This window comes from Mustela nigripes, chromosome 6 (genome assembly GCF_022355385.1).
Source record: "Mustela nigripes isolate SB6536 chromosome 6, MUSNIG.SB6536, whole genome shotgun sequence".
NCBI classification, from domain to species: domain Eukaryota; kingdom Metazoa; phylum Chordata; class Mammalia; order Carnivora; family Mustelidae; genus Mustela; species Mustela nigripes.
In genome coordinates, this window is record NC_081562.1 from 141,321,320 (window position 1) to 141,349,280 (window position 27,961).

Consider the following 27,961-nt stretch of genomic DNA (forward strand, 5'->3'; position numbering starts at 1 on the left):
AAATATTAGCACTCCCTTCTTATTTTTTTCGGTGTACAATCATAACTTCAATGAACTGAGCAGATTAACAAACAACTGAGTAATTTCTGTGCAAATCCCTAGGTACAGTTGACGATTTGACTTTCTTAACGTTTTTCCCTTACTTGTGAAATTGCCTCCTCAGGTAAATATCTCCACAGATTTTTTAAAACGAAGAAAAAATATTTTCACTTATCAAAATCCCATCCTATTTATGCTCCTCATACAATCATAATGACTTTTCTGGAGAATTCCATCTCCACACAAAAAGCATTTATCATAAAGAAATTGAGAGCTCAAACTTCTAAAGAATTAAGTCCTTCTCTCCTATCTATCAGCAGAAAAATCATGTTCTCTAAGCTGGATATTAATTTTCAAGGAATCTATTTTTCTTCCTGAATGATAACTGAAAATCCCAACTTTAAAAAACATGATTCCAGAAAATTTGGAGTACTTCTTATTGAAACCCCCTTCTGTCTCCCCCTCAAAACCTTAACAATTTGAATAAAGGGACAACAAAACAGCTGTTGTAGCAGAATGACTCGACAAAAATTAAAGACACAAGTGGGAGTGGGAATACCCAGCCATAAGAATGCAGCAGGTGTAAGACTGGTAAGCATTTCTCAAATTCAGTCCTGTCATAGGGAAGGCTACCAACCATCAATCCCTAGTAATAAAATCAGTTGAAAAGCTTTCATTAGAACTCATTTCCATGGGCACTTGGGTGGCTCAGTTGGTTAAGCCTCTGCCTTTGGCTCAGGTAATGATCTCAAGGTCCTGGGACTGAGCCCCAAATTGCATTCTCTGCTCAGCAGGGAGCCTGCTTCCCCCTCTCTCTGCCTGCCTCTCTGCCTACTTGTGATCTCTGTCTGTCAAATAAATAAATAAAACCTTTTTTTTTTTAAAAAAAGAACTCATTTCCAAAGAGAAAAATACATCTCTGACAATGACCAGGTGTGTTCAAGGGTTCACAGAGATCTGTGGCTGAGTCCTGGTTCCACACATGCCAGGTACCTGTGCCTGAACTGCTATCTCTAATTCTCAGCCCAAAATGTGGGTGACACCATATGCCTTGGAAAACTGGGTTTTAAAGACTTCTTGGGATGGAAAAAAATTTAGATTTCCTGAAAAGTTGTGAAAATAGTAGAGTCCCTACCCACTCTTCACCCAACTTCCTCCAATGTTAACATCTTACATAACCTTGGTATAGTTGTCCAAACTAAGAAATCAACACTGATACAATACTATTAACTACACTAACAGATGTATTTGCAATCCATCTATTCCCCCCAACCCCCACTAATGCCCTTGTTTCATGCCAGGATCCCAAATTGTATTAAATCCTCACATCCCCTTAATCTCCTCTGACCTGGGACAGTTTTTCAGTCCTTCCTAATTTTTTTTATGACCACAATATTCTTGAAGAATACTGGTGAGGTATCTCATAGAATGGCCCTCGGTTTTTGGGTTGTTCTGAGATTCCTTACAATTAAAATGGAGTTATGAGGTCTGGGGAAAACTCCACTGAGGTGAAATGTCCATGCCATTGTACCATTTCAAGGGTTCACGATATCACCATGACTTATCATTAGTGATATTAACCTTGGTCACCTGGTTAAGGTAAGTCTGTCACTTCTCTACTATAAAGTTAGTATTTTTCACATTCCTTCCTCTCTTCTTAGGAAACAAGTATTAAGTACAGCCAATTCTCAAAAAGAGGGGAATTAAGATCCCCACCTTCTAGAGGGGGACATATTACTTCTACTATTTAGAATTCTTCTGTAAGAAAATTTGTCCCCTTTTTTCCCATTCACTTTTTATTTAGTCATTTATTAGTATCAGTATAGTCTTATGGATATTTATTTTGGTCTTTGGATTACAGTCCAACTATATCTTTATTTTCTCTGCTGTCACTAATGCACATAAAATATCAAGAAGAAGGCCAAATATATAAATTCTCAATAATAATAATATCAAACACAAGGATTAGAGAAAATAGACGAACACAAAGAATTCCTCAAAAAGGGGGCAGAAATGGAGATCAGTTAACATAATCACATTATTAGTACAGATATTCATGAAGCCAGCATACTTTTACTTAAGACTAAGATGTTAAGATATAATACAGACTTGGTGAGGTTTTACCAAAATATGCCAGATCTAATAATAAACACACGCTCATTATTCTTATATTCATGTATAACAGAAAGACTTAAAGGAGATAAAAAATAAAAAGGTTATTGTGAAATATTTTACAGTTTAAATTGTTCAACTAAATGAACATTGGCAGGGACCCCTGGGTGGCTCAGTCAGTTAATAGTCCAACTTTCTGATTTGGGCTTAGGTCATGATTTTAGGGTCGTGGGATCAGTGGGGAGTCAGGCTCTGCACTCAGCATGGGGATTCTCTCTTCCTCTCCCTCTGCACCTCCCTGCTCATGCAGGCATGCACATACACTCTCTAAATAAATAAGTAAATCTTAATTAAAAAATTTAAAAATTAAATAACTGGGCAGTGTATAAAGTCTGTAAGCATGTTGAGATGTGGGAAGATACTTGTCAAAAGCAGAATCTGAAACTGCAAAATCGAGATTCACATCACAACTTTATCACTGAACAGCTGGCTTAACTATTAGGTGACCTATTTAACCTCTTGGCTTTACCTCTTCATCAATAAAATGGGAACACCAACCACACTTATACAGTAGAGGAGGATTAAATGAGATATATCATGTAACACACCAATCACATTCTCTGACAAGAAGTACTCAAGACAACGTGGCTATGATTATGTGAAAATATCAAAAACCTCAAAAATGGATACAGTTTAGGGATGAGATCGATGGAAACCACTTCTACCCCCACACTGCAAAAAACCTTGACTGAAATGCACTTCTCTAAAGGCAGATGGGAACACAAGGGCACCTGGAATCCGTGCAAATTAAAACCAAGTTTGCCAGAGCAGCTAGAATGCAAGTGGCAGAGGGCTCTGGCCCTGAGCGGTCCCATCCTCTACTTTTTCTGTTAACAGCAGGACCTGAAGTGACTACATCTAACTTTGTGACTTGAAGGAACTAGGCTTATAAGCCAAAGTATCAAAGATTAAAAACAAAAACCAAGTTAAAAAGATGAAATAAGGGGATGCCTGGGTGGCTCAGTTGGTTAAGCAGCTGCCTTCGGCTCAGGTCATAATCCCAGTGTCCTGGGATCGAGTCCCACATCGGGCTCCTTGCTCAGCAGGGAGCCTGCTTCTCCCTCTGCCTCTGCCTGCCAGTCTGTGCTCGCTCTCTCCCCCTCTCTCTCTCTCTGATAAATAAATAAAATCTTAAAAAAAAAAACACATATCTTATAAAAAAAAAAAAGATGAAATAAGGCCAAAATATTTTTAAGTGTATAAAAGCCATGCAAATGTTTGTTCAATATAAGTCAATCAATGTCATTTCTCAGTTCTCTCCCCCCAAGTCAAGAAAAACAGGTGTAACGCATTCATTTCCCCCTCTATCCTATGTAACTTTGAGGGTACTCAATAAAGATTTTCACATTTCTGGAATGGTTTGTGAACTCTAAAAATACCACATCCAGGCTCAAAAATTTTCTCAATAGCACCTTAGGATTTTATAACTTTGAACACAAATTATAATATTCAAAGCAAGTGAAGATAGATTATATCCCTACCGGTGACACAGAAATAGATGAGACCAGGTTATTAACAACTCTTACTAGGTGCGCTTGGCAGTTGAAGCCAGCCTATTGTAGAAATGATTATAACCATCACTTACTAAAAGCACACAACTGTACTGCAATCAAATGAAGATCTTTTAATATGCAAAATAGGAGGGTGAAATTTATAGTTTCAGAGGCCTTTAACGGGAAATACAAATGTTGCAGCAGAACGGTCTAACATTTAAGTCTCAGTTGGATCTCCCTTGAAGCTAATGCCCCAGAAAATTAAACACAGCTATAGGTCTCTCGCAGAGGAAACATGTGGTTTTAGGGGATGATCTCAGCTCATCCTTTGAGGTTTTTAGATGATTACTGTAACTAGCTAACCTCTACGATTGGCTCACAAATGACAAAAGACAGACAATGTTTTTCAATAGCCACCTGGTCAAACGTACTAGCTTAAAAATGAAAGAGCATACTCAAATGTACCAATATGACTGGACTTCTGCGTTAGAAAGCAGAAAGGAGAAGCAGCGACTCCGAAGCCAAATGGTTGAGAAGGGGGATGAGGCAGCAAATAAAGAGGTAAACACAGACTACAACTCTGTAAAAGATGAATGAATGAATGAGCAAGCAAGCGGCTATTTTAGAGTATCATGAGGTAGGAGCCAATGTTAACTAGTACACTGTCAGCATAGAAACCGCCAAAGTTTTCTGACTCTGAATAAAACAAGGAGTGGGCACTTTCTGGAAGTCCCTTGTGTCTGAATTAGCATTGGTGACTTCACACATGATAATGGGAACACGGTGCCTTGACCCGATGTATTGAAATGCACTTTCAACTAAGATTGGGGGTGGAGGACAATATGCCAAGGAAGGAGAGACAGGTACACTACTTGTATCAGAGCTTCTATTTAGAAAAGAGAAGTCCGATTCTAGTTGGGCACGGACAGGATAGGACCCAACATCGCAGCAAGTTGTTAGATTACTTTTATTTAAAACTCAAAAAAATTTTTCATTTTAATGGACTTTTGATTAAAAATGATAAATTTGAGCAATCTAAGTATGAGAAGTGAAATATCACAAAACCAAATGCGGTAAATGTTCCAGACTCTATTCTGCTATGATAGGAAAATTAGCCTAAAAGAAGACATCTCAAAATAGACATAATACTCTTATTTACCCTCTCCTAACAGGCAAACAAACACACTTCCTTTTCAGCTGAACTTCAGTTCTCAAAAAAAAAAAAAAGACTGTGCCCTGAAGTCAGTAAAGCAGCTTTAAGTAAACACACAAATCTCCTGAAATAGGTAAATGAATCCATCACTACAAGTGTATTTCATCTTTTTAAAGTTCACAGGTGATTCTGATGCAGAGCCAAATGGGAGCCATTAACATCTATAGTACGATAGTAAGTTCCAGAACTCAGGAACAGTACCACTTGCTTCTTTTTCTTTATCCTCTATCTCTCACTCCATCTGGGCCTCCTCGCAGTGCTTTATACAACATAAGTACTTCACACTTTATTAGTCATGAATGTATGAGAAACAATTATCAGTAGCTTTAAAAATATCCATTCCTTTGGTCAAATAAGCCTACTTCAGGAATCTGTTCTAAGAAAATAATAAGAGATGTCAATATAAATTAATATATTAGGATCTTTTTTGAAGGGTACTTCTAAAGGTTACTTATTAGAGAGAAAAAAAAAATTGGCGAAGTATAAATGTCAAGCAACAGGAAAGTCACCAAATAAAACAATAGACACCAACTACAAAAAAAAAAAATCAGTACATAAAAGAACATTATGCAAGCTATCTATATTTATGACATGGGAAAATGCTCTCAATATAAGACAAAATTAGAAAAAAAAAAAGTCAAGAAATTAAACCATGTTCACTGGATGATTCCCCACTGGTAATAGGGACAGCCACCAACTATACAGAGCTCTGCTCCAGAGTCCCAAGTCAATATACCAGACTGTCAATAACACTTATCTACACCATTCCAAATTACTTACTTGCTTCTTTATACTTTTCATTACTTTATAAATGCAAAGAGCAAACAGTAGTATTATAAGAAAAAGACTATGGGGAAATCTTAAAATATACTACAGAAATGTTTCTGTAAGTATTTTTCTAAAGTTAAAAGAAATATCTCCTAACTCTTCTAATGAACAGAAAAAAAGATGACAAAGACAATTAAGACAGCAACTCTTCCAGGAGCTTGTGTATATGAGGAGTACTGGACAGATACCAAACATGTCAAGCAACTAAGAAATAATAAATCCAGGGTGTCAGAAATATTCTAAAGTCTCTTAAGAACTTTAAAAATAAAAATTTACAAGACACTGATGCTAATATAAAATGTTGTCTTACAACTTTCTTCCCCTTACATCAAGATATGTTTTTTTCTTTTTTTTTTTTTTTTAAGATTTCATTCATTTATTTGACAGAGATCACAAGTAGGCAGAGAGGCAGACAGAGAGAGGAGGGAAGCAGGCTCCCTGCTGAGCACAGAGACCAACGTGGGGCTCGATCACAGGACCCTGGGATCATGACCTGAGCCAAACGCACAGGTTTTAACCCACTGCGCCCCTCAAGATATATTCTTAATGCCACCTTTGTTTTCATCTACCTTTGTAAATTTTCTTTGGTGAGGCAGGGAAGGGGGTTGGTGAAAGGGACAGATTACTTAGAAAGCAACAGCTCTTAGTCTTTGGGGGAAAGGAATAATGGCTTACAATGAGTACACAATGAAATAATGCACAGACTTGATCCTTGAAACTTCATGGCTGGCTGATTCTGTAAGTGCCTCATTACATTGTTCTTGATGGAATGAATCTAATGCTCTCCACATACTATTTAGACTTTATTTGCAGGGACAATGACTTAATAAGGATGACCAAAGAGGTGGCAAAATGATTTAAGTGTTCACACTGATTGAAATACTATTTCCTAAGATGAAATATTAAACAAAATCTCAATTGAAAATACATTTTCTAGCAATATACTTTCCATGCTAAGTATGAGTAAAAAATGTTCTCTAAAAGAGTTGAAAAAGGCAGTCAGCCACAAAATGCTGGCCAACAGGAGTGAGTCAGTGTTCCAAGGAACTTTTTTAAAAAGCCAAGACTCTCTTCTATTCTACATGTCACTTCTAAATTAAAGAATGAAGAACTGTAAGAAATCCAGAAGCCCGTAGAATCCTTGGTCTCTCCAAGCTCTCACCTGGTTTTGTTGCACCAAAATCATTCTATGTTGCCCTCTAATTTAATAGTGTAATAACTACATGAACTGGGAAGACTCTACCTCCCACCTCGGTTTTCAGCCACAGGAGCGAGTTCAACACGGTAGCACTTTAACACACCTGAATGGAACTGCCTCGTTCAGAAATAAGAGATTTCAACTGACTGGTGACATCATTCCAAAACTGTGTGTTTTGCTCATCAACTTAAAAAAACAGAGATCACTGGGACGCCTGGGTGGCTCAGCTGGTTAAGCAGCTGCCTTCGGCTTGGGTCATGATCCCAGCGTCCTGGGCTCGAGTCCCACATGGGGCTCCTTGCTCATCAGGGAGCCTGCTTCTCCCTCTGCCTCTGCTGCCACTCTGTCTGCCTGTGCTCGCTCTCCCCCCACCCCGATAAATAAATAAAATCTTAAAAAAAAAAAAAAACAGAGATCACTTAACCATGTTGAGTTATAGAAAAATGTCAACTTATTTTATCTATTAAAAATCAATGCATTACAAGACTGTGAATCCTTAACTCCTCTATTTCCATGCATTTATATAGAAAACCTAAACCACTACATATTCATAAAAATGTATAGCATCTTGAGATCATCCAGCATAGGCAAGCTCTCATGCCTCAAGAGAAGGAAATCAAGTTAATACTGATCAGCCATTTTGAATACTAAAAATACAGGACATTTTATAAATGAACATAAGATAGATATACACATACAAAAAAGATAATCTCTCAGATCTTAATACAAACAACTTAAAATTTTGACAGCAAGCTTAGGAAATGGGTACTTGAAAAGTAAAGCCAAAGATAATTCAAAGGACAAATTCATTATGTATTATCCTTTATGTGCGTTGTATGTGAACATGATTTCATCTAAAGATGTATATGGAATTTGAGATCTTTCCAGTGAGAAAGTGTGGGCATTTGGCTACATTAAATACTGTTTCACGTGGGAAAAAGCTTATCGAATGGATAACCATTTTTAAAAACAGAACTACATTCAAATTTGTCTCACAGCACTTATACTCATAATGTGAAAAAAAATGAAAATAGTATAAATAAATGTCTAACAATAAGAATGATAAATTATATTCTACAATGAGATAGTCTGCATCCATTAAAAATATTTTTCAGGGGGCACCTGGGTGGCTCAGTCAGTTAAGCGTCTTAGTCTTGATTTTGGTTCAGATCATGATCTCAAGGTTGTGAGACCAAGCCCCAAGTTGGATTCCACACTGGGAATAGAGCATGTTTAAATTCCTTCTCTCCCTCTGCCCCCTGCCCCACTATAACATATATATTTTCCAATAAAATTCACACCAGGAGAAATCCCTAATATGAAACAAAGTAGAAATAATAAAGATGCCAAGTATGTTGACATAGTATGACTCCAACTCTGTGTGGGTATATATGTGTGTACGTGAGTACGTGTATGTGCCATGGGTGCATATTCCTTATTATCTTAATACTAGGTGTTGCTGCATTTTAGCATTATAAATAATTTAACTTTGTATTGCATTAGTTTCCCAAATTTTTTACAATGATAGGTATGGGGTTTTTTTTTAAAGATTTTTATTTATTTATTTGAAAGAGAGAGACAGAGAGAGAAGAGTACAAACAGGGGGAGCAGTGGGCAGAGGGAGAAGGAGAAGCAGACTCCCCGCCAAGTGGGGAGCCCAATGTGGGATTCAACCCCAGGACTCAGATCATCATCAATCCTAGGACCTGAGTGAGGTGACTCACTGGCAGGGTGCCTTACAGTCCTCTGGTAGCTTGCCTCCCTCTGCTACAGCTGGAAGACTAAAATCAACTTCCTAAACCTCCCCTGCAGGTAAGGATCCAGAGGCAAACAGCGTTCTGCGCATCTGGACTCAAGAGCCGGTTGTGGAAGGTGGTGGTTGTGGTAGAGGGAAGAACTGTCCCGGGCTGCTGATGGAGAGAATGGAGGTTGCTGAGACATTTCTGGGTTCAGTTCCCAGCTGCACAAGTGGCAAGCAGCAGGGTGAGCACACCTGGAGACAGGCTGTTAGCATTCGGTGGGCAGATGCAGGGGAAGGACCCAGGTCACTTCCTTCCCAGGCAGACGTGCAGGACTGCATGGTTCAGGAAGTCCTGGAAGAGGCCCAGCCTACGGCCCGCTCTTCAAGCTCTTCCAATGATTTTCTGAGACTCCAATTCTAAGTATGAAGTTCGTTTGTTTATGTTTAAAGCAGCCACTGTAGTTCTGTTTGTACAACTGAAGCGGACTCACCTACCCAAGATGTTGAAGGAATTAGAAAGAAAATCCTGATTACCTCAATGACTTCTGATTACTCTCCGTAAACCATGCGAAAACCTTTCTAATAGTGCTTTTTTAAAACTGTCAACTTTACTTGTTTATACACTTCTAAATATCAATGTAAATAAAATCTATTCTGAACACAAATTAAATGTCATGAGGCTTATTCATAAATTGGATACTGCTTCTTTGGATGGTTTACTTCATGGTCAAGCATGCTAAAATTCCAAGCTGGTCTCAATGAGAAGATACTCCAACTTGATTCCTCATCAAATACATGATGAAGTATTTCAGAAAAGTGAAATCTTTCCTGGAAGATTCTTCTCAGTTAAGGTACTCTAGGTGTTCTCTACATCCCCCCCACCCGCCCCGCCGCAGAAATGAACTACTACAAATGAGTGTTTGTAGAAATGCAACAAGTAAGGAAATTTTAAAACTGGCACTTTCCAATAAATGCAAAGGATAAATCAAGCAAACATCAAGCTATACTCACTTCCATATTAACATGTTATTAGTACAATTCAACAAACACATGGTGCTCTATTATTGCTGCATTGAAAAAAAATATTAACTCATTCAATAGATGTTTACTGAGACTCAACAGAATCAGCAATAAAAATAAACACAGCTTAAAGCTCACTGAGTGAAAGCACAGAGATATAACAGAAAGGGATTATAAGGGCTCTGTAGGAATATAGGACAAAGAGCATTAAGAAACAAATTGAAAAAATAGAATAAAGTTTATTCTTTTAGACTAAATAAATTAGGTCATGGACTGAACTAAATTGGCTCAAAGAAGAAAATGTTATTAAGACTAGGCAGTACACTTCCTTTCTCTAGGAAGAAAAAATTATCAATAGAGTAGTTAGACTATGGATTCTACCTTTATCCTTAAAAGTCCATAATGCTGTAATTTCTTTAATGTACCTCAGGAACCAATATGAATATCTGCTCACACATGTGTAAAACATCTTTGCAAGGACATGCAAAAGGCTAGTAAGGGGATTGCCCCCAAAGAGAAAGAGGACAACTAGGAGACAAAGTAGGTGAGGGATGTTACATGTATACATTTCAAGTCAAAAGAGTCTTCATTGTTAATCATAAATACATTATCTATTAAAAATGGATAAATAAATAAATACATAACATGAATTTTACTATAAAATGCAAGGGCAATATAAAATAGGAAGTCATCTAAACTTTGAGGGAAAAGTTGACACACACACACACACACACACACACACACAAAGGGCCACAGAGAAGACACGCTAGAAGCAAAGGACCCAGTCAGCAGTTGACATTCACCACTGACACGAAGAAGACACAAAACAGAAATGGTTACCTTCCTGTCACAGGTTTTAGGGCTACCAGCAGTGTTTTGCTTAAGGAAGCCAGCTGTTGTTGACCAGCGTGTGGGGTTTTTCCGTGAAGGCTCTTCAGAAGAAAAATTATTATCACTAATGGAAGTTGAAAGGCCAATTAAAGCTGGGTCACTGCTTCGTCGGACATGAAGAGGCATATCTATAAATACAAAAAAGCATTATATTTTTTTAAATGTAACTCGTGTCTGAAAACTACATATTAGAATAAAGGCAGTGAAACCAAAAATCAGAGTAACACTTAAGGTGACAGTGGGTCACCAGTCTATTATCCCAGTATTCTTAAATAAAATATCATACAGGGGCACCTGGGTGGTACAGCAGACAGCGTTGGACTCAGATTTGGTTTTGGCTCAGGTTGTGATCTCCGCATTATGAGATCGAGCCCCACTCCTCTGAGCGACAAGTCTGCTTGAGATTATCTCTCCCTCTCTCCCTCTGCCCCTCGTGCTCACGCACACACGCATGCTCTCTAATAATACATATTGTACATATTCTAAAATGTAAATAACAATGTGAGCCATGGAACAAATTCTATCTAACTTTTAACTGTACTGGGATTAAAAATACACAATCTAAACTTCCTGGCTCATCTAGTAAGGAATTCTGCTAAATAAGATAATTATTTTGTTCAAAGAAAAAAACGCAAAGCACAATCACATTTCTTATCTTTAAGAGAATAGAAATCTTGAAAGTGATATGTTAATATGCAGGTAGTATCTGGCATATATTCACATATAGGATTCATGAAAGACAGTGTTTCAGCAACTGTATTCACATAAAAGAGGAATCTGTTTGCAACTACTCTCACATAATCATTAACAAACTCAGGTGAATATTTGTATCAATAGCCCTGAGCATATCTAAACAGATACAATCATTGGTAAAGGAGAGAAGGAACAGAACTATAAAACCAGACCTAAGAACAAAAGCACATGAGTCTGTTAACACTGAAAATCAAAAACCCAAAACTCCACTCATCAACTAACTCATCACTCAAAAATGTAATAAATATAAGATGAAAAATTTAAATTATGTTAGACAGCCTGTTTTTAAAAACCAGAATGTAAGGTATGCATTTCTTTAAAAAATCTCTAACAGGGGTACCTGAGTGGCTTAGTCGGTTAAGCATCAGACTTCTGGTTTTGGCTCAGGTCACGATTTCAGGGTCATGAGACTAACCCCCAGTGGGGCTCTGCCCTGGGCGAGGAGCCTGCTTAAAATTCTCTCTCCCTCAGCCCCTCCCCCCAACTCTCTCTCTCTCTCTAATAAATAAATGAATAAATAGTCTCTAACAAAACAGTTTTCAGGGTGAAATAAATCCATCACTTACTCCATGAAAAACATTTTTGGAACACTGAAGCATTAACGGTATGGGCATACAGATCCTAGAGGATGCTCAACTGAAAACAGACTCTACACACTGAAGGTGATATTTAAACCACTGCTACTTCAATAGTCAGAAAGATGTTAAAGCAAATTAGAAATGATCAGAGGAAACAGAAGCATATAAATATAATATTTCTTTTAACATGTGCTTCTACATCATAAGGATTTGATAGTAAGAGAACCTGAGAAATACTACCAGAAAAAAAATACGCTAAACATTTAATACTGTTAGTAGTTATCTTAATTTCCTGGGAGAAACACACATATGAAAATTATACAGAAGAATCATTGCCAATTTTTAAGTGTAAGCAAAAAACTCATGGGGCACCTGGTTATGATCTCAGGGTCCTGCAACTGAGCCCTGCATCTAGGCTCTCTGCTCAGCAGGGAGCCCACTTCCCCCTCTGTCTCTGCCTGCCTCTCTGCATACCTGTGATCTCTCTGTGTCAAATAAATAAATTAAATCTTAAAAAAAAAAACAAAAACAAAACTCGTGATGGCCCTTACCACTTATACACTGCACCCAAAAATAAAACACACCAAGAACAACTAGTCACTCTCAAAACAAGTTCACAAAAATATACATCTATGTGTGTTAACACTTCAATGCTCTTGCTATAAAAAAGACTTCCCTCCCAAATAATAAAACTGTTCCCAGATTCATCAAATCAAAAATGTTAGCAGAAAACCAAAAAAAAGGAGGGGAAGAATAAAACCGTTCCGGCCAATTATAATACTGCTTCTTGGATATGAGTTCGGTTGCTTTCCAATTACTGGGCTGTTAATTATTTAGTGGTTAAGGAACTATGCACACTTCAGTTTCTGTGTATGTGTGTATGCATCTGCGTGTATGTGTGTGTGTGCGTGCACACATGTGTAAGCACGTATGTGTGCATCTGCGTGCAAATCTAAAAGAAGCACTACTCACAAGAGATGGTCTCTAAAAAGTGGTACAGAAGTACTGACCACAATAAACAATCAGATAAAAGTACTTCAACCCCAAAATAAATCCAGGAACTCTAAAATTTCACTGAATTTGCTTAGACAAAAGATGCTTGCTTTTGAAAAATTTTCCCACAAGAAATAAATTGCATCCAGGATGCATCTTCTGATGGGACATGGTCACTGTGTTAATCTGTTCATCAGAAACAGACAAAAATAATTAGCCTTTTACCTCTTGTATCTGTAACTTGAAACTGCAGATGTGGGAGGGGAGAAGGGATTAGAAAGGGACTATGGTGCAGCCAAGACTGCAGACTCTGTGGCCGGAGCCTTCTGGCTAGATGTGGGGCACTGCCCAGGGAACTGTGTACAGGAACTGAGGTGTAACAGATGTCCCAGAAGAGGCACTATCAGCTGGCCCTTCCTGCCAGTTCTTTACACATTACACTTTCCATTTTCATTTCATTCTGTTTTCATTTGAGGGATGTCCATTAAAGGAAACACTACAGTCTGGATCTTTCGCTTGTAGTACCTAGTAACCAAGTACCCTGATGCAATTTCAAGGTCCCACAATTATACTTCTGTCCACAGTCACATTCAGGAAGGTGATTTGAGTCCCAGGCTAATGAGAAAATAACAGAACTCAATTTTTAAAGTAAACAATGCAGTCTTCATAAAAGAATGCCAAATGATATCATGATGATCTTGAAATCAAGGTTTTCTTGCAATTCACTGAACTGGAAGAACTGAATTCTAGTGCACACCAGCAGCCTCGCTAGGTCCCAACACAAAGTCTCCAGGCCACACAGTGTCGGTCTACATTCATGGTGCGTGTGATTCAGACTCAGCAACACAACAATGGTGTGAGATGGGCATTTGTATTGGTTTATAATTCCTTCTTGGTTTTATGAAACTTACATAAAAACTGTAAGACATTTTTATCCAGTTTATACACACACCTAAGTAATCTTGGATCAGAACCACTGATTTAACCTGGAATGATTGTAGTCTTTTTTTGAGTCTCTGCATCACATCACAACAGAGGAACATGTGACTCATCTCACAGATAAGTAAGCTGAGGCTCAGCGAGATGACAGGAGCTCAGGGACAATTTCCTGGCACCTGGGTCAGTGCCGACTCACTACTCAAATCATGAAATTAGTTCTTTTAATTAGCAGGTCATTGGAAAACAAATTCCATTTCTAGCTACTTGGAGACAGAAATGTGAGTCTCATTTTTATAAAAGGAAAAATGTTTGTTGTTTCCTAAGCAGGATTATATACACTGAGAAGTCATACACTGATTTTAACAAATAGCAACATTCAATTTTAGAGAGTTAAAGAAATATTATGTTAGTTATGCATATAGATTGAAACAACAGTCATCCCTATTTGAGAAGTGTGAAAGAAAGAAAAACCTCCTGGTTAAGTTTAAGTACAATATATAAGATAATAAAAAATACCCCAAAAGAGACCAGCCTAGACCAGTGCTTGTCAAATTTTGATCTCAGGACTCTTTGACTCTAAAATTTACTGAGGACCCCAAAGAGCTTTTGTTTGTGTGGCTTATAGCTAGGGCTGTTTACCGTATTGGAAGTGGAAATGAAAATAATTTAAATATTTATACCTTAATTCATTTTTAACTTAACAATAATAAACCCATTTACATGTTAACATAAACAACAGAATTTTAGAAAACTCTATTTTACAAAACAAAGTTTATTTGCTGGGAGAGCAGCACTGTTTTCCATTTTGCTTGATAGATGACATCTGGATTCTCATCCCTGCTTCTGATTTCAACGTGCTGCCGCATGACAAGCATACAAAGAAAAAAAGCACTCCACAAATATTTAGCTGCAATAATAATATTTTAAGAATCTTTCCCAAACTGTAGATAGTCTTCTTTGATACCACACCAAAACTTGACAGATGAGAGTTTCTCAAAGGTTAGCTTGCAAGATGGAATGTAAACTTCTCATTCTTTGTATATTAAAATCTCCTTGTCGGTCTTACACTTTGGATCTTTTATTCACGAAAAAATTCTGTAACATTAGCTACTTGGAATATATTATTGGCTTATACCACTCTTACAAAGGCTGATCTATTTCTTCATATCAGAAAACCACATATGTGAATATCACTACCCATTTCATGACCAAGTCATTAAGTGATGGGAGAGTTTATGTTTTCCAAAATCTAATTTTCACTAGAAGTCTTGCGTGTTTTCTTTGGCAATAAATACTATCCGTTATTTGCCATGTAGCAACAGGCTCACTTCATTCATTTTCTGGAAACTCTGCCATACACCAAAGTCTGACGAACCACGGTTTTCTGTCCTTTTTCACAAAAAAACAAAGAGGAAAAATAACACGTGGTGTTCCACTAAAAAAAGGGCTGGCTCACTTACAACGCACACCCGTCACGTAGTTTTTCTCAAGACAATCTCTGCTCTTCAATACGTACAAATACTTTACGCCTACCTGCCACTTTAATCACACAAAATACTAAACCGGATACTCAAAGGCCAGTATGTAATAAAAGCAATCATTTTTGCTGCTTTATCAAGGACAACAGATGGAAATGGCTTGTGTTTCAAAGTGTGAGGAAAGTGCTGGGTAACGAATACATTTGGTGCCAATGTCCTCACTGGTGCACGGGGCCTGCATTTTACCCATCAGTGCCTAAGCACCACTGGTGCAGATGATCAACCCAGTGAAAAACACAGCATGTATTTGGTAATATTCTGAAAAGTCTTGCCCTAACAGCCTCCTTGATATGATCTGAGTGATTCCCAAGGGCCCAGGACATTAAAAAAAAAAAACACTGGCCTAGACCAGTAGGCAGCCTGGCGGGTCACTGCCCTCTCCAGGCCTCAGGCTCCTGATCTAGCAAGACAGGTGGCACTGATGGGGTCAGAAATTTTTCTGATGCTAAAAAAATGTGTGATTCTACATATGTTTACCTGTATCCATGACCCCCTACCAAGCCCAAGCCTCATCCTAACAGAACTCATAATAATTTATGAAAAATGAATTAGAGAAAATATGAAAGTGTTTCAGAGAAGTATCAAAAGCCATCGTCAGGTGCCTCTAAACAGTTTATTTATTTATTTATTTTTTAAACAGTTCAAAGTATAACAAGCAACACGGGGGAAGGAAAATACCTGAGTTGTAGGGAATGGTGGGGAAGCAGCCACAAACGGCATGCGGTCTTTTGACAAGTTGCACCTGACTTTAAAGGAGATCACTATAAATGTCTGGCCTTATCAACAGAAACCATCATAAAATACAACTGCCTGGCTCCTCAGACAGGTTTCCCACCTTTCACAGTCCTGATAAGATATATACTGTAAAAAGAATACAATTCTGTCTTGGCCTCCGAGGAAAATAATACAAATAGAGCCTTTTCCTCCATGGGTGGCCCATGGCCTATTTCAGCATTCTAATGCGCTGATGTGATCTGTGTTCTTTACCGTAATTAGAAATAATAGAAGCTTCTTGTTTAAGGTAATTCGGTCATTATTATTACAATTCCTCATCCTCAATTTTAGGAAAATCAATGCATTTAAAAACACGAGAATAAAACTTTCTCCATAATCTTCTGATTTATTTAATATATAGATTTGCTAAGTACATCCTCTGAAATATTAAAAAGAAAATTCAAAGACGAGGATCTTCAATAATTAAGCTGCTGGTTGGAGCGCACGGGGACTGGTGCGATGTCGCTGGGTCCAGGACGAGAGTGGAGACTGTTTGATGTGTGCATTCCTTTGAAGAGTGGATAAAACAGCAATAAACCCTCATCACAAGATTTCAAATTCCCTGTGTCACTAATGCACTGTAAATATTGATTTGCCTCTCTAGGTAAGGTGCCTTTTAAATAAGTGGAAAATGGCAAATCTAATAATGAATTAGAGCAAATACTAAAAGGGCAGATATATACATTTTTAACTATTAAATATCACCCCTACCCATTCCTAATCAGTTTTCCCATTTGCTTCTCTTCTTTTATTCTTCTAGTGATTTCTAAATTATTTAACCACTCACGGCAATGAATAAACCTTTTCCAAGAAGATGGGCATAAGCCATCAAGGTATTTCATCAAATCTAAAAATACTATGCGGTTACACAAGTTCTATTAGAACTTATGATGCAAACAGCATAATTACTCTTGATGCAAAATGAAGACAGTCTCCCCGATCTTCAGGGCAATTACACATTTTCTAAAGACACGTCTCACAGGGAAGAGAACCAAGTTATTAACACATGCCACGGGGATAAAAACCTGTCATCAATATTGCAAAGCTGACCTTCCAATATATGTTGCCCTTTTTAAAGTGCTTCTCAGTGTTTCACAGACTGAGATGAAATCCCTGGAAGAAATGTATAGAAGGCAAGGCACAAAATAAGCTCTAAAAAAACAGTGAATAACTCACAAGGATATAAAATGAGCTTTATCACCCTGCTATTAACTATCTTTTTATATATACAAGCAATAAATAAAGACTACCATAGCTGGAAGGTGCCCTAGAAAATAAATTGAAACATCACATTCACAGATGAGTGCACGGAGGCCCAGCGAGGTAGTTTAAGGGTTGGGTCAAAGGTCACCTACTCCTGGGTGACCCAGCTATACCTCCAGTGCTTGTTAACGGACTCCCTTTTCTCTGCACTTTGGCTATGACCACGCTGCTCTCCTGGGAGAACTGAGGCACGTCAAATCCACAATATGCTTACACTTCACTAGAGATAACAGGTGATTCTGGGGGGAGGTTGAGTTTAAAGCACATTTCTATAGAGAACAGCATGTTTTCAATGGTCCCACTGAATCTTAGACACATACAAGAAGGGAAAAGTATGTCAATGTCATATGAATGTTTCCAAAGAAAAACCAAGAATTTTCCGAGGCATACTGAATTCGTAACATCAGAATTCTCACTTGGAAACTGATAATACAACTGATAATTCAAACACCCTCCAAATACTCATAGGAGCACAAACGGAGAAATCAGAGTCAGGAAGGTGGGTCGTATCAATGTTCGTATGGGTGTGATGCTATACTATAGTTCTTCAAAATCCTACTACAGAGGGAGAGACACAAAGAATCTCTGTATTACTTCTCACAACTGCATGTGCTTCTGCAATTATCCATATTAAATGATACAAACATACATACATACACAAGCAAACAAGCCAGCCAGCCAGCCAGCCAGCCAGCCAGCCAGCCAGCCCTCCCAAGAGTTAAGCAGAAAATCCCAGGACAGAGGCCTCAGTGTCAAGGCCTACAGCAATCGGGACTTAAGAATCTTCCTAACACTATTTCCGAGAATACTCTTCTCGCCCCAGGGCTCAGCCACCACACACACCCCACACACCCTATCGGCCACCCCACACGGACAGCTCATCCAACACATGCGATACCTCTGTCCCTTACCAATGTCACTAACTTAGACTGCCCAGCATCTGCCCTCAATCCCAGCCAAGTCCCCACTGCTCAGTGTCCTAACTCCTCAAATCCATCACATCCAGGGTCGGTGGCCCAGCAGCAAAACAGTTGGCTGATTCAGAAAAGGGTCAGTGAGGAAAATCTAAAGGATGGACTGTTTACAAATATATGGCAGAACTAAGGAAGAGCAGCAAGGGGGTCAAGTAACTGTGAGGCTTTTAGCTCCCCAAGGCATGGGGAGATGTAGCTTTCACTCCGAGGACACAGCTCCCAGCAAACCACACAGCTGCGCGGGGAAGAAGCCCAGGTGAGAGGCCTGTCCCCTCTCTTCCCGCACTCGGTCAGTGCCCAGAAGGTGCAACCCCACCTGAACCCCTGAGGCACGAGCCAGAGAGCCTGGAACCTGACCCCAGTAGCAGGAGAGGCTGGCCCAGTCAGCCAGAATGGGTGGGAGCTGCACAACAAAGCTCTGTAGCCCGGGAGTGAGATTCCTCCACCCTCCCTCTTTCACTGCACGCTGTCTCCTCATTCTCTAATGCCATCCGCCAGCTACTTAACCAGAGGACAAGTGTGCACCCATTCACTGTAACTGTCCTTCCTCCCTTCCCCCAACACGCACGTGCATGCACACACACATACACACACACATACGCACACACACAAAACCCCCCAAAGCAGGAACTACAATTTTTTAAAGTTGGTTCAAATACATCAATCAGGAATAAAACCTTCCCAATCGCTAAAGATGCAACCCAGGGGTTCCTTAGTTGTTGTCTTCGAGGGTAGGAGAGAGGAGGGTGTGAGTGTGTAAGAAACGGGTCAGAAGTAAAAGGCCTTTCACATTTACCTTTCTGCATCCTGATGGAGATGGTAGGGCCTAGCCAGCAGTAAATAACCAGCAGCTTATAAAAATACACACAGGCTACTGAGTCCTGTATATAAAGACTTCGTGCCCCAGACCCTTTGCTAAAGCAGTTACAGCTCAGGGAAAATGGTCAGTTGATGCCAGAATCCTGAGCACCTGCCAGGAGCCCATCGGGGAATGTTCAGGCCAGCCCAAAGAGCAGAGAAAAAGCAAAGCTTCACTGGGTGATCTTTTCCCTTTTATCTAATTTTGGTGTCCCTTTCTCGTTTTGCTCTGGCAGGTGTAATGTCTGGCTACTTCAATCAACAAACACATGTGAGCCTCTACCAGACACTACTCTTCTAGAGATTCTGAAAAATAATGACTATGGAGCTAAGGGGTTTTTGAGAGTCATTTATTGTGGAAAAATCACTCCAAGTGAATCCCACTCTGAACATTCAAAAGGGAACAAATACTCTAGCAGACCACCACCTGCCCTGTGATAAAAAGATGATAGTAAGAGGACGAAAGTCAAGGTAAGAAAGGTGATCTACACAACAAGGTGCCCAGATGAAAATAACCACAGGGGGTAGGAAACTATGTGAACAGCAGGCACCAAAGACTTTCTTTGGGAGAACAGTGTGGCTTCCTTCCATTTGGGGCTTCTTTTTGCACTTTCAGAAAAATACCTCAATGAGCAACGAGGGGACTGGAGTCGGGAACATGAGAATGAGCTAGAAAGAAACAATGAGAGAAAGAAAAAGACAGAGAGCAGGAGTGTGCACCCAGAAGCACGCACAGGGGCAAGAGCTAGCTGAGCTGCCTTCCTTCAAGCATGAACAAGATATTTAGAGATGATTAAAAAAGGGGGGGGGGCGCTTCTAGGTTATCGTTACAGATAATGTTCTCCCTCGCAGTAGTGTGCAGAGGAGTGTTGTGCCCTCTATTGTCATACATCCAATAGCCCCAACTAGAGGCTGAGTTCCAGGAGGGCCCTTAACAAGCAATCCTTGAGAAAGAGCCGGCTGCTTCATCTCTCCCTTTTCCTTTAATGCACTATTACTAGCTTCCTCCCCACCAGTCCAGTAATACAGCTTTTGACAGAGAGCACCAGAAACCCCCTCCTCTTTATCAATGCCTCCCCAAGGGGCTCACGGTGTACAGCCCGGAGTTGGCCTCTGCCATGCACCAGAGAAGGCAAATTATCCAGCCCTTTAGAGCATGCTCCCGGGGCTGCAGGAACAGAGCTCTACCAAAACACCTAAGAGGGGAATCTTTCCTAAGAGCATCAGCAAAGACTTCAGAAGAGAAGCCACAGCTCCATTGTTCCTGTTATCCTTTTAGATTCTCTTTGTTTCTCCTCTCTTAGAAAGCGTCTGACCAATTCTTCAGGAGTGAGGTGTTTCTTTTATGGCCTTCGGGTTCCTACCCTCACACTTGCCACACTGTTTCATCAGAAGTTTTAGGATCTGCCTCCCCAATAGCACAGAGCTCCCAGAGAACACTACTGCACTCTTTGCGGACACAACCCTAAAACAGACATTTGTGGAATCAACCAAGACATGAAGGAAGAGGACATCAAAGATGAAGTTTTTGGTTTGTCAGTGTGCGGTTTTGTTTTGGAGTGACGGTGTTGATGTCTGGCCAGTGGGATGAAGAGGAAAAAGGAAGACACGGACTCAGAGAAAACTGCAGAGGCAAAGGCCAAACACCTAAATTCTAGAGAATTAAAAGGACTGGAAAAAAATCAGCATGGCTAGAGTGTAAAGTTAAAGATGTGACACAGGAAAGATAAAGCAAGGCAGGGAGATCTGGATGAACCAACACAGGGACCTCGTTAATTTTAGAGCTTCCACCCCTACTTCCCAGCCCAGCAAAAGGCACTTAGGAAATGTCTGTTAAACTGTTACTGCATCTCTACCCTTTTCACCTTAATTGTCTTAAATATTAAACAGGCAATCTTTTTAGTAAAGAAAAACAAATACTGGATGGCCAGAGAAGACCAAAAAAAAAAAAAAAAAAGTTTTTTGCTCAGAAAGTTCAAAGAATTGCTGCTTCATATCGGTAAAGAACACTGCAGCTAGAAATCCCACTGACATTTTAGAGTTTTCTTCTGGGTTTTTTTGTTTGTTTGTTTACTATCATGGCCCTAGGAGTATGTGAGTCCAAGCAAATCTAAATTAAATTTTCACACACAATTTTATATGTATATCTGTATCAAATCCTTCATATCCCTTTCACTTTACCAATCTAGGTCAGCCATCATGTAATTAAATTTTGAAATTATCAACTTCATCTGACAAGTAATTTATCTTTCAAAAATGGATGTTGATTATTGATTGCATTGAAGATTGTCTCTAAATGCCCTTCTCTTTGGGCATTTGTCTTCTATTATTTTATTAAGGATTTAAGTTTCTCAAGAACTGTCAAGTTAGCTTTTGATAAGCATTATTCTCCCATTCCTTTATTGTTCTAACCTTTATCCCACAATACTATACAGAAGTGTCATATTCCCCCCTTCACAGGGGACTGGAGATTCATTTATTTCATTAATCTGTTTTCTGTGACTTAAGGATGTAAACTTGACTCTCCCCTATTTTACCACATTTTTAGACTTAACTATGCTAGCTCATTAGCCATCACCAACTACCTCACAAAGGCAATCCTCTTCTTAATTCTCAGGCATTAAACCTCCACTGGAGTCTCTATGCTTAATTTTCATCATAAACAGAGTTTTCCTCTTGAACTTGAATCTTCATGGTACTAAAAGACATTATATAAGCATGTACCAGAAGTCATTCATTCAAGACAAGGGTCTCTTGAGCCCCTCCTCATATATGCTAGGCATTCTTCTAGCTGCTGGCATCAAATAACCCCTCAACGATGTGAGATTTCGTGGTAAAAGAAGAGCAATGGGTAAGTAATTACAGAGGACTCACAAGGCAATCAGCATTATGAAGACAAATGAAACAGAGCACAGGATTAGAGACTGCTGTATGTTGAAGAAATGCTATCTGATACTGGGGAGTATGACAGAAACACTTCAAAAGTATTCAAATAGCTCATTATCCACTTCTCTATCTTATGTGTTCCAGTTTCAGATTAATTTCTTACCATACAGCCTCGTACATACTAGTTATTAATAAAGGCATTTGGCACCAACTGGTTGCTCCAAGGGGGCAATAAGACTTCATGGCTCTGGAACATATGGCTACATGTCTGTTTATATTACCTTCAAAGTGCAGAGATCTTTGTAGCTAATCTAATCCATTCAAGGAAAGAGTAATGTAAAAGTAAATACATCCTGATCATTTATAATAAACCAATTAACTCTGTAACCACTAACATATATTGAGCATTTACTAGGGGTCATGCATGTGCTAAGAACCTTAATATATTAAGTGATCATACCTCAGAACAAGCTACAGAATAGGTTGTATTATTATTTCCATTATTTTGGTAGGGAAACTGGTGTTGCATGGGCAAGATATCCTGGCTAAAGTTTACCTACCTACCTATTTATTTATTTATTTATTTATTTGAGAGAAAAAGAGAGAGCACGCACACAAGCAGGGGGAAGAGGCAGAGGAAGAGGGAGAAGCAGATTCCCCACTGGGCAGGGAGCCGGACATGGGACTTGATCCCAGGACCCTGAGATCAAAACCAGAGCTCAAGGTAGACGCCCAACCAACTGAGGCCCCCAGGATCCCTGAAGTTAACCTGTTAATAAGGGGTAATGACAAAATCCAAGCCACAATAATCAGGCCACAGAGATCAGGCTCCTCTCCAGAAAGGATGAAATCCTTAAAGACCAAGAACTTAAAGACAGGGGCTCTGATGTATTTGCAATTTTCTCACCAACATCTACCATCATGGTCATCTCACCAAGGGCCAGTAGTAAAATGTCCATTAGCTGAATTCACTCACAAGGAACCTCGGAGCTGGGAGGCTAGTCACTGGTAAGCAGTCAGTGACTCATCAGATGCTGGGATCTTTGCAATCATTCTCCACAGGTAAAAAGAAAGCTCATGAGAAGGAGACAAGTTCCCTTTCACTAAGACTGGCAAACAACCGAGGCTTTTAACATCATCACAACTTATTTTATTTTTAGGAGATTTATGGGAAGGAGTTGGGCAGTAGCACACTGAAGGAGGGTACATCATGGAGAGAGATAGAGAGAGAGAGAGAAATTAAATGCTTCATATTCCATTTCTATGTAGGGAACAACTATCTGGATTAAACAGAAATGCTTCGCAGTAAGGGTTCAATCTATATCTTCACACAATGTGCCACTACATTCTTGGGAGTGAAAGAGACTGTATGTTCACCAAAAACAGTCTTTTCTAATATGTAGTCAATTCAGGATAACACTATGTCGCATATGCTAAGCACTCATTAAGAACTAACTCTCTTTCTCCACCAATACCCCTCCTATATCCGACCTTAACCAAAGGTCCAAAATCCAGGTCAGTACGAAAAGATCTCCCCATCCTCATCTCACATTATGTGTACACCCTTTGAGTTTCTAAATCTCCACTGTTCATTAAAATAATCTGAGAACATAAACAATGAATTCTGTTATGCTGAAAAGAAATTAATTTTTTAAAAAAAGGAAAAAAAAATAATCTGAGAGTAAGGCTGGTTCCCAGGCCCCCATGCAGAAATACTGAAAATTAGGTCCAGGATAAAGCCTGGAGACTTTGACAAGCTCTCTGGGCAATTCAAATATGCAGCCAAGAAAGGAGTTGCTGCTCTAGCCAGACTGGAGAGTACTGCCTAACAACCCTAAGAGATTTGTTAAAAATACAGATTCCGATTCAGTAGATGTGAGGGTGGGGCCTGAGATTTTGCATTCCGTCAAGTTCCCAGATGATGCTGTGAAGTAGCGACATCCCTATGTCTCACATCATGACCTAAGCTTAAGGCAGTAGCCTAACCATCTGAGTCACCCAGGTGTCCCTATCCTACTTCTTTGTAACTTGAACTTCTTTCTAACTTCAGTTGATATAGAGAGAATACTTTTGTAACTTATCAGACACAGGGCAAATGACCTGCATTTTGTAAGATCTCACTGGATGTTTAATGTAGTATTTTAATGTTTATATTTGCACATTTTAGGAATCATAATATATGTCCACAAGTCCTCAAAGTAAATAAATATTTACAAAAGAATTTTTTTATTGAAGTGCTATATTTGGATCTAACCCACTGTGGCAATTCAAATCCTACTACAAATGTGTCCACAAAACAGAAAATTCCAGTAATAATCAAGGGGAAAAATCCTCTATTATTTTAAGAAAACCAAACAACTGCTTGGCTGCTTTTTAATTGAGGAGATAAAGCACTTTAACATAGATAAAACATTTCTAATAGTTATTCCACTTTTACAAATATAATGCCAAGAACTTTACCCATAACTCTGACAGCCTGACAACCAAGCAAACAAAATCCAACCCAGTAGTAGTTTCCTAGGCAACGAGCACAGATACAGGCCAGTGGGAAAAAATGAAAACAAGAAAAAGCACTGCAGCATTTCCAGTAGGCTTGAGAAATACATTTTAATTGTCAAAATGTCACAGAGACAACAATATTGAAAATCATTTCATTGAAAGTGATTCAAAGCAGAATGCCATTTTCATTACAGCAAACGAGGTGTGGAAAAATAGAAAAATTAGATTCCCTTCCTTTGCTCTGAATTAAGTAGGGATGGTAATCAATCTTGTTTGATTTTACAAAATTTATCTGCATTAGTACAGATTTCTAATATGTCTCCTTAGTTTTCTCTGCAAATGTGACCCTACACTGATTCAACATACAAAAAAGGGTCACCCAGAGGTGGGGTGGGGGGGTAGCAGGAGAAAGTGTGTCCCTGGGCCACCACTGTTGCAAAGCTCATACATGCTTAGGTTTTAATTCAAACAGGAAATACTTCAAAACACATTAAGTGTATATTAACATATACACTTGTTCTCATATAAAAGCTATTATAATGCAAGCATACAAGTTATAACAGAATAAGGTGATAATTCAAAAGAGCACTGGGTTTCCTCATCTAGAACAAGAAGGATATGGATTTGATCTTAAAAACCTCTTCAGCTCTAACAGCTTTTGATTCTCAGAAATAAAATACTGAAAGAAAGACTATACTGTCTAGAAACATTGCCTATAAAATAAATACTCTATCCTAGGCCATTTTAAAACTTTTTCTTTAGAGGACCTAAACCCTGACAGTTAACCTTTAGAAAATAATATTGGAAATGTCCTACTTCGTGGCTATTACAATGTCTGAGTTTTACATCAGCTTTTGTAACTATGATGACATTTGTTCTTATATCTGTGTCAGGAACATATATTAGAATTAACAGAAATGTGTTGGATGCCCTTAATCTATACTTTCATACAACGTGTTACTACAATCTTGTGAAATAGTCTATATTTTCTCCAAAACTGTCTTGTCAAATGCTTTAGTCAATTTAGGAACTTGGGCTGAATTGATCAAGTAATTCAGGCAAAACTACCAATTTAGTAGCTTCAGTAGCAAACATCAGTGAAGTGTTTTTCTGATAATTCACATCTCAACGATCGGTAAATAAAAGGTATAAACAGCAAAATGGGACTTCCAAGAAAGAATACGTTCATTTTTTTTTCTCTATCTTGTCTCTCCAACAAGCAAGATTAATCTATTATCATTCATATTCCCCATTCACCCACCCCTGAGCTCCAGCAGATCCATGCTAACTAACATCTCCATGAATCAGGGGCCCCCACTGGAGTGGTCTTGGATATCTACATGCACTTGCATGTTTCCTCTTTTTTATATACACTTGTTCTCATATAAAAGCTATTATAATGCAAGCATACAAGTTATAACAGAATAAGGTGATAATTCAAAAGCAAAGTAAATGCCCAGAAATAGCAGCACATATGATGGTAAGTTCATTCTTGTGAAATTAATTTCGATTCACTTACATTTTTCTTTTTTGCTCTTTATCTTCCTCTCTAGATTCTCTGCCTGTTAAACTATTCAGAACAGTGGACATCAACATGCTTCCACAGAAATGAGCTCTTTCTTGCATGACATGTAATCAGCTCAAAGAAATTTAAGCAGTATGGGCAATCAGAGAAAAATAAGAAGAGCCAATCATAAAGAATCTCATGGGTAGATGGACTAACATTGTGTACATCTGCCAGGAGTCTGTCAGAGCTTGTGTTGGTCAGGAGAGTCGGTAAAGAAGGAAACATTAAAAGATATTTCTTATTTCCCTTTACACATTAGCTGCCAGGAAGCAAATGCGAAATTTTGTGCACCGGAATACTATGTGATAAATGGAACAGACACAGAGAGCACGTACATAAATTTCCTTTACCTTTGTCTTCATTTTTTCAACTTCAACTTATTTTCCTTTTACATAATCCCCCATTTTTATTAACTACTGTTGTTATTTTAGAGATCAACATAAACCCTTATCTACTAGATAACAGAGTATGTATGTTACTGGGTCTATACAGTATCGACTACATATTTATACAAAAAGAAATGAGCTTTAAAATACCAAAATTAACAGGGTATACACAGGTGACTTATTCTAACAATGTCTAGAACTTAAAACTGCTCGGTGTATGTTGAAAAAATTAACTAACTGGAATTTATTTATTCTAAGCAAGTCTTCCAACTATGTACCATGCATTCCATAACAGGCTTGGGACTAAACACTGGTCTTCCTTTATCAAGGGGTAAAAAAAATAAAGAGAGACGTCAAATCTTTCAAACCTCTGAAACCTCCAATGTCCAAAAAATCTCACATACTTGAGAGAAAATTATGGGTAAAAGTTATCATGACCTAAGTGGAAGATCTTTACAGGGGATTAAATGATGATTTGACAAACCATACTCTTTTTGTACTTGCACTTCTAAAAGGAAAATAACAGAAATTCCTTTTAAGAAGAAATAGTATTCAGTATCTTTATGAATTAATCATAGGACTCATTAAGAACATACTGCCTATCAGAGGCTGGCTTGATCTCAAAAACACATTTACTGAGTTAAAATACCAAAAATACACATTAAATATTTTTATATGACAGCTAAGTCACTGGAAAAGCCCAAACAGAGAAAGAATGCCTCCTTTACTTCTCATCAGGTTAAAATCTGAGATGCTGAAGTGCACCACTGGGACCACAGGATGCAGAGCACATTGTCAGCTAGCTCTGTTACTGGGAGTCCTGCAAAGGATGACCATCAGAAAGGCTTAGGAAGCTAGGAAGTCACAGCTCGTGTTTCTCTTTACCTTTTCACACATACACAAGCATAGATGTGATGTGAAAATAAATGCCAAGAATGACATGAAAATAAAAAGCCCAAAGGGAGGGCGTGGTTATATATGTTTTTAATACAATCTTGGTCAGAATCTGAATATGCTCTCTGACCCCCTTTACCCAATCTAGTCAGTGTCTAAATACAGGAACTCTAGAGATCTATCCACCTTTTAACTTCTCTCTCCTTCCTCCACGGATCTATCTCACATCTGCTCCAAGCGTCTTTCAATCAGAATTGTCTCCAATAACTACTTATCATACTTACTTTATTCCACAGTTTCTAATCAACTCAAAAAATGTGCCGGATACAAAGGATTTCTAGAGATGGCTCACACCATCTCACGAGAAAAGATTACATTTTAAATTTCTGAGAGTTGCTTATTAGAGTCATTATTAAAAATTACAGAAACTTACAATCAAATAAATTATATTAAAAACAAAGATA

General features: G+C 38.6%; 1 protein-coding gene across 14 annotated transcripts in view; it reads right to left on the reverse strand.

The window, feature by feature from the left end:
* The window catches only part of PARD3 (par-3 family cell polarity regulator), a 653,831-nt gene that overhangs the window by 341,432 nt on the left and 284,438 nt on the right, over nt 1-27,961 (reverse strand). For all 14 annotated transcript variants that reach the window (XM_059404392.1, XM_059404389.1, XM_059404386.1 and 11 more), the window contains exon 4: nt 10,545-10,723. In XM_059404392.1, coding sequence (XP_059260375.1) covers nt 10,545-10,723 — 179 coding nt within the window. The remainder of the gene's footprint in view (nt 1-10,544; nt 10,724-27,961) is intronic.